General features: G+C 39.7%; 1 protein-coding gene across 5 annotated transcripts; it reads right to left on the bottom strand.

Moving 5' to 3' along the window:
* Nucleotides 1–10781: 10781 nt before the first annotated feature.
* On the bottom strand, nt 10782–18985 carry LOC113106869 (cyclin-dependent kinase 12-like). Of its 5 annotated transcripts, XM_026268883.1 has the most exons (7): nt 18484–18985; nt 14516–14712; nt 14297–14405; nt 13208–13291; nt 12211–12736; nt 11551–11710; nt 10782–11256 (listed from the first exon to the last, which is right to left on the bottom strand). In XM_026268883.1, the coding sequence occupies exons 2-7, from the start codon at nt 14709–14711 to the stop codon at nt 11084–11086; spliced, it is 1248 nt and encodes a 415-aa protein (XP_026124668.1). In that variant the 5' UTR covers nt 14712; nt 18484–18985; the 3' UTR covers nt 10782–11083. The 5 variants fall into 5 exon arrangements, with proteins under 5 accessions (XP_026124668.1, XP_026124669.1, XP_026124671.1 ...); XM_026268884.1 differs by lacking the exon at nt 18484–18985 and having other exon boundaries at nt 12211–12697; nt 14516–14753; XM_026268886.1 differs by lacking the exon at nt 18484–18985 and having other exon boundaries at nt 12211–12619; nt 14516–14753.
* Nucleotides 18986–20497: the final 1512 nt, after the last annotated feature.

Genomic DNA, 20497 nt, shown 5'->3' with positions numbered 1-20497 from the left:
CTATCTTCCTGCTGACTTTGATGTGGAGAAATCAAAATTAAGCCTTCATGTGTTTGGCGATGCATCCGAGGTTGCCTATGGGTCGGTGGCTTATCTCCGTGCAGAGCAACACCGTAAGATCCACACTACCTTTGTCATGGCTCGCTCTAGGGTAGCCCCCAAGCGTCAACTGTCGATGCCACGTCTCGAGCTGTGTGCAGCATTGACTAGCGCTCAGCTTGCACAGTTTCTCAAACAGGAGCTAACCATTGCCATAGAGACAGTGACATTATGGACTGACTCGACTACAGTACTGACCTGGATCCAGTCTGAGTCCTGTAGATACAAAGTGTTCGTCGGGACAAGAGTGGCAGAAATACAAGAGTTGACTGAGCTCCACTCTTGGCGATACGTTGACTCCTCAAATAACCCGGCGGACGATATTACCAGAGGGAGAACGCTCAAGGAGCTGGCTAACTCTGACATGTGGAGTCGAAGCCCAGGATTCCTCCGTGAACCGCCAGATCATTGGCCAGTCAAGCCCCTGGCAGAGGCCCGAGAGGATACCTCAGAAACAAGGAAAGCTGTTTTCTGTGGATTAGTCACAGACGATCGAAATCCAGACATGCCTGATGCATCTCAATATACTTCTTGGAGTGCCTTAGTCGACGCGACCTACCGGTCCCTCCATGGGGCGGCCGCCCAAGATACTAGTAAAGCATCGTTAGAATACAGGCGTGCAGAAGCTCTTATCTTGAGTCAATGTCAGGAGGAGTCTTTCCCAGAGGAATTCAAGGCCTTAAAATCAGGGAACCAGGTGCCCACAGCCAGCCGTCTGAACACGCTTGCACCCGAGTTCGACCCTGAGTTCTGCCTAATTCGTGTGGGAGGTAGGCTACGGCGATTGGATGGCTTCAGCAAAACCGAGATACACCCAGTGGTTCTAGATCCCCATCATCAGGTGACAAAACTCATCGTTAAGCACTTCGATGAGCGTCTACTCCATCCAGGACCTGATAGGGTCTTCGCAGAGCTCCGTCGCCATTTCTGGATCCTAAGGGGCAGGCAAGCCATCAAACGACACCAGAGAGAGTGCATAGAATGTCAGAAGTGGAGAGCTAAGCCGACTCTACCTATTATGTCTGACTTACCCTCAGCTCGCCTAAGATTGTACCAACCCCCCTTCTTCTCTACTGGAGTCGACTGCTTCGGGCCATTCATGGTTAAGATTGGCCGTCGGACGGAGAAGCGATGGGGCGTCATCTTCAAGTGCCTGACAACCAGATGCATTCACCTTGACTTGCTCAGCAGCATTGACACTGATGCATTCTTACTGGCATTAAGGCGCTTCATAGCACGCAGAGGAACCCCATCTGAGATCATATCAGATCAGGGTACTAACTTCCGGGGAGCCGAGACCGAACTGCGAGAAGCTTTCAAGGAGATGGAGCCCAGACTGCAGGAGCAGCTGGCTAGCTATCAGATCACTTTTAGGATGAATCCTCCCGCCGCACCCCACTTCGGAGGCGCATGGGAAAGGGAGATCCGATCTGTGAAGTCTGCACTGCGAGTAGTCATCGGGAGTCAGTCTGTGCCTGAAGATGTCCTACAGACTGTACTGATCGAAGTAGAGGGTATCCTGAACAGCAAGCCCTTGGGATACGTTTCATCCGACGTGGCAGACTTGGATCCAATTACCCCAAATATGCTTCTCATGAGGTGGCGAGACGCCTCGCTTCCCCAGGTGGTCTACACCCCTGAGCCCTTGTCCAAGCGTCGCTGGCGTCATTCCCAGACTATCATCGATCATTTCTGGTCTTACTTTATACAACACTACCTACCGGGTCTCCAGACTCGCCAGAAATGGCAGCGGGTAACTCAAGATCTAGCTGAGAACACGGTGGTCATGATAATCGACCCGCAGCTTCCCAGAGCCCAATGGCCAATTGGTCGGGTTGTCAAACTGATACCCAGTGCTGATGGACATGTCAGGTCAGCTCAAGTACAGGTCAATGATCGCCTATACCTACGACCTGTGGCCAAACTTGTCAGACTTCCGGCACTTCCGGACGGAGGTGAAGCGGACTCCAACGACTAGGGAATTTATCATTAGACATATTAGCTATGCTAATCTGGGGGCGGCTGTTCTAAATTCCCTATGTGTGTTTATAGTGGAAGGACTATTATTATGAATGTGTGCCGCTAGTTTATGTGAGTTCCGCTATTCCGGTTTCACTTTCACTTTCAATAGCTGATTGCTCCGCCATTTTCATCAGGTGTTAATGTGCGTGATTGAATGTAAGTTTATTTAATCATTCCTGATTATAGGTCAGCTATGTTAATTTCGTTGTTGTGTTTAAATACTCAACTTGTGTAATCGAACTTTACATTGTTTATAATGTTGTTATATTTAAGATATACAGTGATTCAAATGTGTATGCTCACTACCGTTAATCCTCTCATGTTGATTAATGTATAATGTGACAGTAGAAAGTTGTTAGTTTTCATTACACGTCTGTAATTTACATTTAGCAGATGTAAACTGATGTTTGTTTATTCTGTTTATTTCAGAAAGACCACATTTAACACTTTGTGGCCATAACTTGTACAATATCCAGTCTAATTGGAGCAATGTTGTGCCATCTGCTGTGAACCCTAAAATACTTCAGATAAAGAGTTGAACAGTGCCCTGTCTCCTGTCACACTTCTTACCGGAGTCCCGTGGTGGATTAGCATCAACACCCCTACCGATCTATCAGTCCCGTTCAGTGTGTGTGTGTGTGTGTGTGTGTGTGCGCGCGCGAGTTTGTTTATTTATTAGTTTTTCATATGTATCATTACATTATTCAAGTAAGCTCCAAACCAGTACCTGCATTTAAAGTTGTAATCCGACAAAGGATGCAGCAAACCAGTGTAATTTACCTGGACTCGGTCTTGGCTGAGAACCATCACCGTCTCCTCCATTATGACGTAAAACATAAGAGCAAAAACAAGCAGTTCTGTCTCCACCTCTCCTGACAGGATTGTACTCTCGTCAGTGCTCCTCTCGCACCGTTGCTATGTGACACAGCAGTAACCGGAAACACCTGGTGGTGGCATTAGGAAATCCTGCAAATGCGGAGCATCTCAAGCACTTCGGAGCGGATTTGCAAATTTTATTCAGATCGGGAGTTTCGCGAATCATTTGAGACTGGACGTCGGAGTTCCCAAAACATTTGATCAGATCAGGACTCCGAATCGCGTTTTGCGAATCATTTGGCTTCGACCGAGTTCGACAAACATTTGATTCAGATCGGGACTCTGAATCGCGTTCTGCGAATCATTTGGCTTCGAAAGATTTGATTTAGATCGGGACTCCGAATCGCGTTTTGCGAATCATTTGGCTTCGACCAAGTTCGACAAACATTTTTATTCAGATCGGGACTCCGAATCGCGTTTTGCGAATCATTTGGCTTTGACCGAGTTCGACAAACATTTGATTCAGATCGGGACTCCGAATCGCGTTTTGCGAATCATTTGGCTTCGACAGATTTGATTCAGATCGGGACTCCAAATCGCGTTTTGCGAATCATTTGGCTTCGACAGATTTGATTCAGATCGGGACTCCAAATCGCGTTTTGGGAATCATTTGCCTTCGACCAAGTTCGCCAACAATTTGATTCAGATCGGGACTCCGAATCGCATTTTGCAAATCATTTGGCTTCGACCGAGTTCGCCAAACATTTGATTCAGATCAGGACTCCGAATCGCGTTTTGCGAATCATTTGGCTTCAACCGAGTTCACAAAACATTTGATTCAGATCAGGAGTCTGGCCTATTATTAGCCCATTAATAATTACTCTCAAAATAGGACAACTGACAAAAAAGTAACAACAAAACACATTTAATAATATGTCAGATATAGGCCATAACAACGAAAAATAAATAAATAATAATAATATATATTTTATGCTGCCCCACTTTATGACTGCATCTGTAATTACAAACAAAAACACATATCTTTTCAGATATTTTGTTACAAAAAATGTTCTAAAAATAGGTATGGTTTGTTAGAGTTTAATTAATTTGGATCTGATCTAATTTCAACCTCTTATTTGAATATTTTGGTTTGCCATGGGGTGTGCAGACACAAACTAATGCGGGATTAGATGTAACAATGTTTTTTTGTGCCAAAATTCAAATATATTTTAAAGATATTGCTGAACATTTATTTTACCATTTAGCAAAATTATTATAAGTAGAGAATTGTACTTCTGCTGTTAGAAGGAAAAAAATTCAAGTGATTGCTCTGGCGCTGCATGTGCGTGCAGTTAAGCTCTGTCTGTTCATTATCATAATAAAAAAACGGTAACTTTAAACACAAACACACACTGCTCAGTTTTTATGTAGTAAAATCTGTACCGATAAGCGTTATCACCTTACTGCCCTGATGTAAAACATTTTGTTTTACGTGGATATTGGAAGCGAGTGAAGTACGTAAATAATATTTACAGAAAACTGTGATTTTGTGTCGAATGAGAGACCCAACTTTAGTTTGAGTTTCATTTTTAATTATTGTTGAGTTTTTATTCGTTTTGGCTTGTGAATTCATGTAGCTTCTTATATCTTTTAATTATATTCTCTAGTCTAAATACTGTTAAATTTAAAGGATTTGTTGTGGAGCAAGGAGAACTTAAATAGCCTATGTTTTCATCGTTTATTATTATTATTATTTATCATATATTTATTTGACCCTCTAACTTTAGCACTCACTATTCTAGTTCTACTCTTTAAAAAAAAAAAAAAAAAAAAAATAGATCGGGACTCTGACGCGCGTTTCGCAAATTATTTGAGATCAGGACTTTTGAGTGAGTTCGCAAAACATTTGATTCGGATCGGGACTCCGAAGCACGTTTCGCAAATCATTTGAGATCAGTCCCAGCGGATTTGCAAAACATTGATTTAGATCGGGACTCCCCCACACAGCAAAAAGTACTGCGCGGCCATGTTGCGGCTTCCGGAACGGAACTGTACCGGCGTCAACTTGCGGGCAATGACGGATCCGATACGAATTCGGATCCCGGACCCGCCGTTGCACCGCGCTCCACGATTAAAACCTTACCTCCACGGTGGGCCCGTTTGGGTCCTGCAAATTGAAACATATCCGCCACCATACTGTCTCATCTGGCCCTGGTCCGTTTTGGACCCGTTTATCTCATTTTCAAAATCCCTTCTGTTCTTGCTGTAGGATAAAAGAAATTGTAAGATAAACTAATAAATATTTCTAGCCTAGGCTACTACAGAAATATAAACATAAGCTTAAATCTGAATTGCTTTGTAATTTTAACCGAACAATATTGTAAATAAGCCTAAAAAAAACTTTTGAAGATTTACTGCATGTCAAAAGGGTAGGCTTTTTATTATTATGATTAGCTTGATAGTTAACAGGAATATTTTTAGTAGCTTACTTTCCTTACTAAATAAGTGAGCGTGTCCGTCCGTTTTTACTGACGCACTAACTATTGCATTGTGTTAAAAATAACATCAGGTATAGGTCTACCTGATTGAACAATCTGCGTGTGTAAAGTAGCCATCAGCTGCTCAGGGAGTTATGGTCAGACTAGGTTTGATTTTGAGTTGCCAAAGAGGGTAACACTTTATAATAACGTTCAGTTGTACGTATTTTATAAGTCAGTGGTTAAATAATGATGAACTAATCATTTACAAAACATTCATAAATTATTAGCAAGTGATATACTATCATTTTAAGTATGTTTTGTAAATTCTGTTACAAGTCATTTGCAAATGTCTTGTACATGATTAACTATCAGGGTTGGTACAGATTCTGTTAAATGAAATTCCAGGACATTCAAGCACTACTTTTTTGGATTTCGATCAGCACTTATCAAACATCTAACAAATATCTTCATTTTTTTAACTCAAGTTACATATCCAGTATATCATGGTGTCTGATGTTTCACTGTCATGCTTGGGGAATCCTCTTAACCATTGAGAAGATATTGAAACAGATTTATAGACGATCGACCTGAAGAATGAAAGTTGTATTATATACTTAATATCATGCCCATAGCAATGTAAAAAAAAAAAACTCTTTATCTCAGACGGGCGGCAGCGTTAATTGTGTAAAATTATTTTGATATTGAAATCATACATATATTTTTTTTTTTTTAATTAGGGATGCACCGATACCACATTTTGTAAATGTTTAAAAGAGTAATTTTTTTTTTAATTATAAAGAGTGTTTTTAGAGTTTTCAGGTAGATCTAACATGTAGGCTACGGAAAACCCGATTTGAACAAGGCTACGTTCACTTGAGATAAAGGGCTAACTGACTGAGGATACTCACCAAGACCAGCGTTTTAAATTATGTAGACCCTCTAACCCTAACACATTTACAAGTGATGTATAGTTTACACTGTAGATTAGGGGATGCAGAAAGTGTTGTAAATATTTTTTTCATTTACACATCATCTATGAAGTACAAAAAAAAGAACATTTATGAAACGCAAAGTCACGTTTAGTAAAAGATTAAAATAAAAGGCAACACGGTCATATTGGTAAGATGGTTGCAGCGATTTTTAAGGCTGCCCAAACATTTACAAACGATTGACTTTGAAATCTGACTATCGCAAGCTAACATGTCATCAAACTATTCAGGCTGTCTGTAAAAGGACCACAACACAACCTTTTCACATGCACTTCTTTTGGGCTGGAGGGTGTTACTAACCTTGACCAGTCGCTCTGCTCGTAAGGATCGAGTCCTTTGATTCTCTTTATTTTCTCGTCATATCTCATCTTTGCATTAGGATTTAGTTTTAGGCAGTATGGTCCGACAATGTTTTCTTTAGCCCGCTGCATTTTGTAGGATAATATTCCGTTTTTCACGCTAATTTTTCATTATTTTCATGCCAGAACACTAGCCTGCTATGCCAGACCATGCTAACTGGCCAAACATACCCATAATTCTTTGCGTTCTGATGACGTTGCCGCCCAGTTGGTCACATGTGTTAGCGATCTCTATTCCTCCAGACACGCTGTATAAACGATACTATTAAGACCGTTTTCCAGGTTAGATGGGCTGCATAGCGCTCAATACCAACATGAAAAGGGTAACTTAGCTAGTAATGTTCACTTAGCGTTTTGTTTTGTTGTTAAACTGTGTAAAATGAGCGGTGACGCTGGATGGTATCAAGCTAATAGACGGTAGCTAACATTAGCAGTTAAGCCCGCACTTTTTGACATTCAAACAGGAGGCATATTGTCTGAACCAACTCAAACAGTGATTAAAATGCCGAAGGTTAATTTTCATTATAAAAAGGATGGCAGATACAAACACGATACCAAAATTACAAAAATGCAAACTTAATGCACAGCTAGCTAGTAGCTAGCGCTAAACCATTATCCACGAGTGAACATGTTAAAGTTGTCTTAATATCAAACAACATAATTACAATCATTAATATACATGATGATTTAAAAACCAATGTTTATTGAATGTAGCAATATATCAATAAATCACTTACTCAAAAGAGGGTTCAGCGCAACCGTGTCCCAGCAAAGAAATTCTCGAATCTCGACTGATTTTGCTCTTGGTGTGTTGAACTCGCTCAGTCAGGATCCGCTGTTTGACGGCGCCGACCGGAGGCGGAACTGATACTCTGGGCAGTACCAAAACGAATTTGAACTTGAAGGCGGATCCGCCTAGGAGTCTCCTGCTGATGCACATTTCATGAATCATTTCAGGGCTTGAAAAAAAATTCACAAAACATTTGATTCAGATCAGGACTCCGAAGCCCGTTTCGCAAATCATTTGATCGGGACTTCAGAGCGAGTTCACAAAACATTGATTCCGATCGGGAGTCGCGTTTCGCGAATCATTTGAGATCGGGGCTTCAGAGCGGTTTTGCAAAACATTTGATTCAGATCGGGACTCCGAAGCGCATTTCACCAAACATCAGTAGTAAACATCACCAACCATGCTCCGAAGTGCCGATCTGAAACAACCGAGTCGCGAACAGGCTCCGAAGTGCCGATCTGAATCAACCGAGTGGCGAACAGGCTCCGAAGTCCCGATCTGAAAACTTCGACCAAAGAATGTAAAAAATAACTCAATTTTTCTAATAACTCTACAACTCTATGAAAGACTCAGATCACGCATCTAAAAATAAATCGCTATAGTAAAAGAGAAATAAGAGGAGTGGAGTTTCCTACCATTCTGCTGTGTTTGTTCCTCACTCGCGTCTGACGCTCCGCAGGCGTCTCCGCCCCTCATATGCGCATTTACAGCGCTAAATTAACCATCTTTGCTAATTATTATACATTTACGTCATTGTCAGCTTCAGGTACTTCATTTATTATTGTTCAATGAACTGTTTAAAAAAAAGGTTGTATCTCAGTAATAATTCAAAATTATCAAAATAAAATATATAAAATTATGGTTTATATTTTAATATCCTTTCAAATATAATTTATTTCTGTGATGTGCAGCTGTATTTTTAGCATCATTCCTCCAGTCTTCAGTGTCACATGATCTTTAGAAATCATGAAAATATGATGATTTATTATTAGAACTATTAATAGGTGTGCTACCAAATATTATTTTGGAATCTGCGATACTTTAAGGATTCTTCGATGTATAATCTTTTTTTAAAGAACAACGTTTATTCAAAATATAAATCTCTTCTAACAATATTAATCTTTGATATCACTTCTTATCAATTTAACACATCCTGAATAAAAGATTCTAAAATGTAATAAAGAATAAAATTTCTTATTAAATAAAGGATAAAAATTTACTGACCCCAAACTATTAAACTGTAGTGAATATTGTTAGAAAAGTCTTCTATTTTAAATAAATGCTCTTCTTTTTAACTTTTCATTCATCAAAGAATCCTGAAAGAAGTATCACAGATTCCAAAATAATATTTATTAGCAAAGCTGTTGATAATTCTAATAATAAATCATCATATTGTTCTGATTTCTGAAGATCATGTGACACTGAAGACTGGAGGAATGATGCTGAAAATACAGCTGCACATCAAATGAATAAATTACACCTTCATGTATATTAAAATAGAAAAATGTTAATAATATTTCACAATATTACATGTTTTACAGTATTTTTGATCAAATAAATGCTGTCTTGATGAGTAAAATAAATTCCTGTAAAAAAAAACATTAAAAATCATTCTGATCCCAAACTCTGACCGGTAGTGTGTGTATGTGTGTGTTATATATATATATATATATATATATATATATATATATATATATATATATATATATATAACCCACTAACACACTAGGCAAGGCAAGTTTATTTATATAGCACATTTCATACACAATGGTAATTCAAAGTGCTTTACATAAAAGAAAGTAAAATAATCATAAAGAAAAATTATAACAAAAATAAAACAAGCAGTTTTAAAACTTTTATAATGATTAAAAAATGTACTTAATTAAAATGAATTTAAAAACAGCTACAAAATTATTTTACATAAAATAAAAAACAGTGAAAATATAGTGCATTGAGTTCGGACATTGCACAGTGCTCATTCAATAAATGCACAGCTAAACAGATGAGTTTTATGTCTAGATTTAAATGTGACTAGTGTTTTAGCACATCTGACCTCTCTGGAAGCTGATTCCAACTGCGAGCGGCATAGAAACTAAAAGCAGATTCCCCTTGTTTTGTGTGAACCCTTGGTACTTCTAACTGCATTACTTGAGGATGTGCTAATCGCCTTCCTGATATGGATGATCTTCTCAGAAAAGAAGGATGCAAACTCATTGCATTTGCTGTCTGAAAGCATTTCACTGGGAATCTGACTTCAGTCTATGTCTCGTAACTTTGAACGCTCCTCTGGTTTCAGTTGTGTTTTTGTTTATTTTGGTGATGTATAAATAAAGTCTTCCCATCTGCCTGCACTTGAGTCTTCGCCTCTTGCGATCTGTGACACTACGTCCTTAATACCAATGGATGAAAAGTTTAGAGCCCTACTGATGATCAAGTCTAGAGTGTGTCCACCTTTGTGTGTAGGTCCATGTACATACTGAATAAAACATAAAAAAAAATCTCAAACATGCTCCAAAGTCCAGATCTGATTCAACCGAGTCGCGAACATGCTCCGACCCTGTCAACACACCCATGTGGGGCCCATAAGGGATGGATATGGGCTGGTGAGTGGGCCCCATCTGGGCTGCCCAGATGGGGCCCAGTTAATTTTGTCCGGGGGTTCCATGGTGGCCCCATGTGGGCAAGCCCAGATGGGCTGAAGGTGGGCTTCACATGGGCCCTAGCTAAAACCTACTTGGGCATCCCAGGTTTCTCCCATCTGGTGGGCTGATTATGGGTCCCTGCTATTATACCCATATGGGTAATAACCATTATTATTATTATTATTATTTTTGGGGAATTGGAATTTGAACAAATTCAAATTTTAATTCTTATTTTACAGTCAGTCCATACAGTTCTTTAACAGTTGTAAGATGTTAATATTTTTGTTACACAGCCAATATCCCCGAGTCTGGTGGACCCACCACATTATTAGGCTTTTAAATCAATACAGCCACAACAATTTATGTAAAAATAGTTAACAGATGTTTACTTTAGCTCAATATTACCAATGGTATATACATAATTTATGGTTCTTATTCGCCATTTACCCCTGTGAGATAACAATTATGATCATATGATGGATGAAAACATGGAAATTCAATTATAAAAAAAAAAAAAAAAAAAAAATAGAAACAAGATTTTTTATCATTATTGGTGCTCATTTCTTAGAACTTTATTTAGAACAGGTGAAAGTGCTTGAAATGTAACAATTTTGTTACTTTGTGTGTGAATAGCAGGTGCAGAAAAAAAAACATTCGCGCACACAGACAAGACACAGCAGGCCCAGTTAGGAGGAGGACACAGTTAATAAATAGCGTAACTTTTTCTTTTAGCAAACATTGAAAATGGGTCTCACAGACCCGAACACCTTGGGTTAAACAAGCTAAAATAACAAGGATACCAGTAATAGAATTAATTACATTTTATTTAAGTAAAATTTATGACAACATGCTTTTGCACAGTGTTCCCTCACTGTCACAAACAGAATTAGTTTCTTTCCACCTCAAACGAGCCTGAAGCCTGAAGTCCTTGTTGAGGGGTTGACTGTCGGGCCTGTCTATTACCCCCCCGGTCCCTAGCACCAATGAGCCACTTGGAGACCGCCTTCTCGGCATCTTTACGGGTGATTTGGCTGGTCATGGCGTTTTTCTTTAAGCCTCCTTCAAGAAACAAATATAACGGTGACTTAATTCATATGTGCCAACACAACACTCAGCCAGGACTGTAGACAACTATGTTAAAAAAAGAGCTATATAAATTAAGATTATTATTAGAAATAACACTCTTGAACACACAAGCTAAGCAACTGAGAGACATGTGCGAACACACTGCTCAGCCAGGACAACAAACGCTTCATTCACAATATTTAAAATTGACATGTTTATAACGTTAGGGTATTGTGACACCTTTCTATTATGGGTACAACTTAAAACATTATCCACATGCACACCTACCATATATTACTTCATACAGTTTTAAGGCCTTGAACTCTCTCTTCCCATTTCGGCCCACAAAGTTATACTGCCTGGATAGGCCATGGTCTAGGAGAAAAGTCATCATCCTTTTTGTGGCCTCGTCAACAGTCCCCCCTCCTATGTCAGTCACAGCTGCAACCTGAGGGGGAACAAAGGCAATACAAAGCAAATTTATCTACAGTATATTGCTCACTGGAGTAAACCACTCAACATGAAAGAACTGCCAGAAGCATGGGTGTGAGCTAGGCGTGGAACGGTACATGTATTCGTATTGAATCGAAATGGTAGGGGCATCACTACATTGATTAAAAAATAAAAATCAAATGTTTTTAATGGTAGTATTATTTTATACAGAAATAAAGTATTTATAATTCAGATGAGAATAAAGTTAGTGTTAATTAAAATGAAGGAAAACAAATATATTGATCTGAAATATAGCAAATTAACTTTAAATTCATTCAGATACAATTACCAAACATATCTCAAGGTATTTTTTGTCTCTTTATTAATTTAATAAACTAATTATCTAAAACTTGTCAAAAAGTTGTGAGCACACTTGGGAAGTTTCAGATCAAATTCACTGCAAGCCCCCCAATAAAATTTAATTGAGTTGCACTACCCTAGACTTAACATGCATACCAGTTCGGACATGAAGTTTGGGTTTGCCAGTTTTTCTTCCATGATTTCCACATCCCTAACTGTCTTTAGGGGGAAACCCTCGGGGGTAGAAGAGAAGGTGGTGCCGATGTTGCCACGCTGTTGTAGAAGCGTTTGTAACATCCTCCCCTGGATTTTTTGTGTCTCTTTCATCTCCTCAATCAGTGTTAAGATGCGAACAAACATGTTGCCCCTGATTTGTCTTTGAGAGGTTTCTGGTGACATGGTGACGTGGTGATGGGTTGAAACATCAGGCCATCTCAGGTTACCCAGAGGTGGTGGAAGTGTCGGCCTAGCAGATGATGGTGAAGAACTGAGGGTGGATGGAGGCGGTGCAGGTGTCAGCACAGACCTGAGGGTGGATGGAGGCGGTGGAGGTGTCAGCACAGACCTCCGGGTGGATGGAGGCGGTGGAGGTGTCAGCACAGACCTCCGGGTGGATGGAGGCGGTGGAGGTGTCAGCACAGACCTCAGGGTGGATGGAGGCGGTGCAGGTGTCAGCACAGACCTGAGGGTGGATGCACCATACAAAAATCAACACTGTAAAAATCTCGTACAACAACAAAAAAAATCTTAGTACTAATTTCTCCTAGCTTTTTCTTTTTGACTCAACTTTTGTAAATAACAGTACGAACTGAAAATAAGTTGTCTGTGATAGAAAAAAAAAAAAAAACAATCTTTTGAAGTTGAGGCAATTCAACATCTTGTGTCTATTCGAAACAAAAGTTCTTATTAAGAATAAACGGGTTCAGATGTTCTAATCTTTTTTGTCAGAAATAAGATTAGTGATTTATTCTAGTTTATGAGGCTGAAAACTTGATCATCTTGGTTTCTTTCAAAGCAACAAATTATGTGTTTTGCTAAACACTGTTCAAAGACCCCAAACTCGCACAAAAAAAGCCAAGAATCAAACCACCCAACCAAAGGAAATGATCATCACCTAAATGGTAAAAAAAATTTACAGTATGGAGGTGATTACCTGAGGGTGGATGGAGGTGTAGGCCTGATTTGGCTGCCGGACCAATTGACATCATCCTCATCGTCACTGGACAAAATCACTCGTCTAGAAATTTATAATATACAAGCACATCAATGAGTTAAAGCACTTTAAAAAACAGTTGGTTAAAAAAATATATATATACATTTTGGACAACAGATGATACCACTAAACATAGGGTTCGTACACATTTCCACCAGAGAATTTCCATGACTGATCTATATACAGTATGACAACACTCTGGGTACCAGAGAGACACTCACATGGATCCTTAGCATCTGTTCCAACACCCCATTCCACCTTCAGGCATGCACACATCCATTTGTATACATCTCTTTTAACCCTCTAAACATGTGATTGTTACTTTTATTAATTGATTACATTTAATTTTATTATTGGTTAATTGTATATCTGTTGTCTACCTCCCTAGTTTTGACAGCTTTGAGCCAAATACCGTATTTTTCGGGACTATTAGTCGCACCTAAGTATAAGTCGCATCAGTCCAAAAATATTTCATGACGAGGAAAAAAACATATAAGTCGCACTGGGCTATAAGTCGCATTGATTTAGAACCAAGAACCAAGAGAAAACAATACTGTCTACAGCCGCGAGAGGGCGCTCTATGCTGCTCAGTGCTCCTGTCACCTATCAGATCGGCTGCATATTTATCTACCTGCAGTTTGTAATCTGCAGAATAGGATTTTCTTTTGGGGGCATTTTGTTTGCATTCAGTCTTTTTCAGTTGTCTTTAAGTTAATATTTCAGTTAACAGATTTCAGTTGTTTTCAGTTAATGTTTTCAGTGGTATGCTACAGGAGCACTGAGCAGCATAGAGCACCCTCTCGCGGCTGTAGACGGTAATGTTTTCTCTTGGTTCATGTCAAATTAATTTTGATAACTCACACCTGACTATAAGTCACAGGACCAGCCAAACAATGAAAAAAAGTGTGACTTATAGTCCGGAAAATACGGTACACTTAACAAAACTCCCACAAAACTTGTCCTTCCTGTGTCATTGGGAAATTCAAATTTTCATCATCCATTTAGTAGTAGTAGTTCAAATACCCTCACCTCTTTTTGCGCTTCCCCCTTCCCATATTCTCTGTAGAATCAGATTCGGTTGGTACATCTGTGTTCTGTTCATACTCGACTAATTTTGTGCGGGCAATTTCATACGTTGCTTTGGGAGACAGACAAATGAGTGGCAATTAGTTTCATTCAGAGCTAATTTAAACCGAACCAACAGTGAACTCATTATGTCAGATAATCTCGTACAAATGGACACCTTACCGACTTTTCTCTTGACAGTCAACTTGTATGTCGCCCAGTCAGTGTGAGGGTCCTGTTGCTCTATGACCGCCTTTGCCATGTTCATCCTTGCTGGTGGCCAGTAGCATTCATCCTCCTCAGGCCCGATAAACCACTTGGTCGGTATAACTGCCAATCCTCCACTATTTATAAATTCAACTATCGCGAAAGGTAACATGCTTAAAGAAAAACAAATACATGCAAAAAAAAATTAAAACAAACAATAAAAAATAATAATAAATAGCACACTAGTGCAGGAGTGGCAATGCCACGTATCCAGTCTTGAGTGGCAATAACACCATTTTTGTTTTTAACTCCTCCACAGGTAACAGCTGCAAGTCTTCAGATAAATTAAAAACAAAAAGAATTCCAAGACATGATGAGTCCATTGGATAGGTGAAAAAGGATTTGGCAGTTTCAAAGAAATTACACAGGACTTTAACAGTTCCAGAATGTGACAAAATGTTCCGCACAATAAGAATCCTTCCCCCTACAGAAAAACAGTCATCGCCACGAGAGGAGGAGATCAGTGTCTGTCCATCATTGTAACGCCTGTATTGTTCCCATGTTGCAATTGAATTAATCAATGGTCCAGAAAAGTGGAGCTGTTTAAGTGGGCTGAAAACTGATGTGGTCTTTTGGCTTGCCACTTTCTGCTTCTCATGGATTCGCCTGACGAGTTGTTGGACAGGGTTTTGAGGCCGACGGACAAGTTTTTTCAGTTTACCTAAAAATGTCTCAAAGGGAAAAGCTGAAACACTATCTAACGGGCCGAAATTTCGTGCATCTTGAGCTAGGTGGATCAATGAATGCATGTTATAGCTGACAAATTCAGCACCATAAATTGCAGCAAAATCTGTTACAAAGAGTTTCAAAATCTCCTCAGCATAGTCACAATTGTCAGGAGAACATAAGGCAGGACTCAGAAGTATTCTCATAGATACTGATAGAAGTAAAAAGTTTCTGTACATTATACTGGGTATATTATTGAGGAGAACAACAGGCCCAGTGTAAAGTAAAAATTGCCGAAGCTCTGTAGCTTTCCATGTGCTGAATTCAAACAAGGATCGTGGTTTCCTTGCAAAATTGCTAGGTAAATATTGCCTGATAGAAACCATAAATGCTGACATTACAACAAAAAACTTCATAGATTGCCTGCATTTCAGCGGCCCCTTCAACCAAAGAAATATTAACTTACGCATTGCCCCCAAGCAGACAAGGTGCATATAATCTAACACAAAACTGGTAACTAAACCTATACCCAGGTCATTTAGGGGGGAGGCTGACAGTTGGTGCTGTTGATAGCCTTGCCTGCCAAATTGCTCATCTGTCCTGAGCTCTGCTGATATTTCAGGATAAGCCACCTTCCCATTAATGTACTGGCCTTTTTGAGTGCACCTCTCACACCCATAATAGCCCGTATGGCCTTTGGAGCATTTAAGAAAGGCACGAGCAGGTGCATCACAAATAAAAGCATCAGGTAATGGTACCCTGAAATGTACACCATTGTACACAATACCACTCTGAGAAATTGCTTTCATATCTACAATGAATTCTTGTAAATACTCTTGCACATTTGCGGGTTTGGACACACCAGAGTACACTCCAATTACAAAGACACTACACTCTGGAATTTCCTTAATCATACCCAGAATAGGCCACAGACTCAAACTGGAGCTACGGAATAAGGGCAATCCATCGATGTTAATTCGAAGTGTGAGAGTATCAGTCACATTTGCTAAATGTCCTAAAGATGTTAGTTCAGCTATGAGAGCATTTTCGATTCCAAAGTGGTAGTAGGACCCCCCAGCCATATTCGCCACATTGCAAGATCTGTCAGTTGACATAAGAGTTCTGCCATCCATTGGGATATCAAGACCCTTTCTCCTTAGGATTTTAAGAAGTGCAGACAGCGCTGTTTGTGGTATGTTGAATTCTGCAGCCCACTCTGCAATCCCATGCGAATCATCATCATTGTCATCTTCCAAGTCAGAACACACATCTCCATGCAAATCACAGTCACTATCACAACCAGGCATATCACCTGGAACCCGGTTTTCAGAATCCAAATCATCAAATGAGGAAATGTTAAAATCATAAAAAGAATCTGAGGAATTTTCATCTTCTAAATCAATTGATGAATTCTCAAAACAGTTCTGATCACAAGCATCGTAGAAAGTGTCCATGGAATCTTCGCTTTCAGTATGCTCTAACAAATCATCCAGTTGGTATTCGTTTTCAGAGTCATGTGCCAACAAATCAATCATAGACTCCTTTTCAAGGAGACGCAAATGTTCCTCCACTTTCGCTGATATTTTCCTCCTTTTAGTTCTTTCTGAACACTCCATTATTCTATATTAAAAAAATAGAAAATAAAAAAAAGCATTTTAGTTTTTAGCTATGATTACAGGGGATCGGGAATGACAAACTCTAGAGTACAATTGCAAATCATATAGTTTGGTAAGCTGGTATTAATGTGGCTGATTCTACCATCTGTTCTTAGTAGCCTTCAATTTGATAAGTAAACTATTTGTAAGATAGCATTTATCTCTCTGTTAAGGCCGAACCCTTTACTATCGTGTTTCAATTGATTTCGATTAATATGCGCGAGGGAGAGAGAGCCAGACAGCGCTCGTGCTGTTTGAAGACCGCAAGAGTGTGCGCGCGCGCGGCCAGGCGGGGCTCTCTCTCTGCTCGATCGTGTTTGAAGACGGTGAGAGTGTGCGCTCGCGGCCGGGCGTGGCTCTCTCTCTGCTCGATCGTGTTTGAAGACGGTGAGAGTGTGCGCTCGCGGCCGGGCGTGGCTCTCTCTCTGCTCGATCGTGTTTGAAGACGGTGAGAGTGTGCGCGCGCGCGGCCAGGCGGGGCTCTCTCTCTGCTCGATCGTGTTTGAAGACGGTGAGAGTGTGCGCGCGCGCGGCCGGGCGGGGCTCTCTCTCTGCTCGATCGTGTTTGAAGACGGTGAGAGTGTGCGCTCGCGGCCGGGCGTGGCTCTCTCTCTGCTCGATCGTGTTTGAAGACGGTGAGAGTGTGCGCGCGCGCGGCCAGGCGGGGCTCTCTCTCTGCTCGATCGTGTTTGAAGACGGTGAGAGTGTGCGCTCGCGGCCGGGCGTGGCTCTCTCTCTCTCTGCTCGTTCTTATTTTCGCCCCAGCAGTCATTCACCGATCAAATGGCGGGACAAATGTTTTTGCTATGGCGGCCGCGAAAAAATGTAGGAAAACCCCTGTAACAGTCGGCCTTTGTAGCTAAAGTGCATGGCAATATGGAATTTAGGAAAACACTGTAGATTAATCCACAATATTAAACGACGCATTAAACAATTCACACGTCGCCTTAATGTAACAGACAAATAAACATATTTATTTAGATAAATGAGTCCCTTATTACTATGGAAAACCCTTCCACGTCGCTATTTGTTCCATTTAAGAGGTGAATTCGTAGTGCAGCAGTTAAACTCCGCTTCTCTGCGTGCTCCCGCGGCCATGGGATGCAAATCCAGGCGGCAATGAGTGCCTTGGCACAACACCCTAGCCGATAAAACATTGCTGACAATCAAATGGACTTTCATCAGTGTTTTTGCTTTAACTGTAAATGCAACAAGTGCAAACATTAAAATGCCACCAGATGGTAAAAGCGGAGAAATGGACATTTTAGAGGGTTTTTTTAACAGCTTGCTAACTGCCTGTTCGACTGCCTTGCTAACAAGTTCGCAATCAAATCCTTCTAAACAATGTATTCAAATCAACCACTCAAAATAAGCTATGCATGATATTTACTTGATAAATTAAACTCGTCTGTTCAACGCATGCTTAACCAGGTTTAATTGTTTACATTCGCGAAAAGCTAGTCCCTGGCCTCTTAACTAATACTTTCCAAAAAAGCTTTTGGTTAACATACATCATACTGTAAAATCATCCCCTGTTTATTATACATTGAAGCAGAGTCTTACCTGTCTTTTGTCCAGTCGACACCGTAATGGATCCTTAACGGACAGCAGACTAAAGGCGGCAAAATTGTTGCTGGGCAAACTTCTTTCGCTCAGTGATGGGGGTGGAGCTTTCCGGATGTGCGCTGCACACAGTGCGCACTGCTTAGGTTTGAACATTTTGTGCAACCTGCTGTGGCAAACTTGTCTGTTGAAAGTTGTATAGTGCTTCAGACCACTATTAAATTGCTATGGCTTCTAAATAGCTTAATAGTCTAATAATATTCATATAAAAAGTGGCCCTAGCCTAGTGGCTATTGTTAAAAAAAGCATCCATGTCTGACATAATTAATTTTGAATATATATATAAAAACATAATATCTTGTGGAGCCCTAGCTGGAGCCCACTGAGTTTAGCCCATCTACTGCCCATGTGGGGCCCAACAACAAAGCCCACTCTGAGCCCATGCCCAGCCAAAGCCCAACTAGCCCAAGTGAGGCCCATGTGGGCCCCAAGTGGACGTGTTTGCAGGGGAAGTGCCGATCTAAATCAACCGAGTCGCGAACAGGCTCCGAAGTGCCGATCTGAATCAACCGAGTCGCGAACAGTCTCCGAAGTGCCGATCTGAATCAACCGAGTCGCGAACATGCTCCGAAGTAACGATCTGAAACAACCGAGTCGCGAACATGCTCCGAAGTGCCGATCTGAATCAACCGAGTCGCGAACATGCTCCGAAGTGCCGATCTGAAACAACAGAGTAACGAACAGGCTCCGAAGTCCCGATCTGAAAACTTCGACCAAAGAATGTAAAAAATAACTCTATTTCTCTAATATCTCTACAACTCTATGAAAGACTCAGATCACGTATCTAAAAATAAATCGCTATCATAAAAGAGAAATAATAAGAGGAGTGAAGTTTCCTACCGTTCTGCTGTGTTTGGTCCTCACTCGCGTCTGACGCTCCGCAGGCGTCTCCGCCCCTCATACGCGCATTTACAGCGCTAAATTAACCATCTTTGCTAATTATTATACATTTACATCATTGTCAGCTTCAGGTACTTCATTTATTATTGTTCAATGAACTGTTTAAAAAAAAAGGTTGTATCTCAGTAATAATTCAAAATTATCAAAATAAAATATATAAAATTATGGTTTATATTTTAATATCCTTTCAAATATAATTTATTTCTGTGATGTGCAGCTGTATTTTTAGCATCATTCCTCCAGTCTTCAGTGTCACATGATCTTTAGAAATCATGAAAATATGGTGATTTATTATTAGAACTATTAATAGGTGTGCTACCAAATATTATTTTGGAATCTGCGATACTTTTTTATGGATTCTTCGATGTATAATCTTTTTTTAAAGAACAACGTTTATTCAAAATATAAATCTCTTCTAACAATATTAATCTTTGATATCACTTCTTATCAATTTAACACATCCTGAATAAAAGATTCTAAAATGTAATAAAGAATAAAATTTCTTATTAAATAAAGGATAAAAATTTACTGACCCCAAACTATTAAACTGTAGTGAATATTGTTAGAAAAGTCTTCTATTTTAAATAAATGCTCTTCTTTTTAACTTTTCATTCATCAAAGAATCCTGAAAGAAGTATCACAGATTCCAAAATAATATTTATTAGCAAAGCTGTTGATAATTCTAATAATAAATCATCATATTGTTCTGATTTCTGAAGATCATGTGACACTGAAGACTGGAGAAATGATGCTGAAAATACAGCTGCACATCAAATGAATAAATTACACCTTCATGTATATTAAAATAGAAAAATGTTAATAATATTTCACAATATTACATGTTTTACAGTATTTTAAAACATTAAAAATCATTCTGATCCCAAACTCTGACCGGTAGTGTGTGTATGTGTGTGTGTGTGTGTTATATATATATATATATATATATATATATATATATATATATATATATAACCCACTAACACACTAGGCAAGGCAAGTTTATTTATATAGCACATTTCATACACAATGGTAATTCAAAGTGCTTTACATAAAA

This window comes from Carassius auratus, chromosome 8, assembly GCF_003368295.1.
Source record: "Carassius auratus strain Wakin chromosome 8, ASM336829v1, whole genome shotgun sequence".
In the NCBI taxonomy this organism is placed as follows: domain Eukaryota; kingdom Metazoa; phylum Chordata; class Actinopteri; order Cypriniformes; family Cyprinidae; genus Carassius; species Carassius auratus.
The sequence above is the reverse complement of the archived record's forward strand: the minus strand, read 5'-3'. Positions and strand labels throughout refer to the sequence as shown.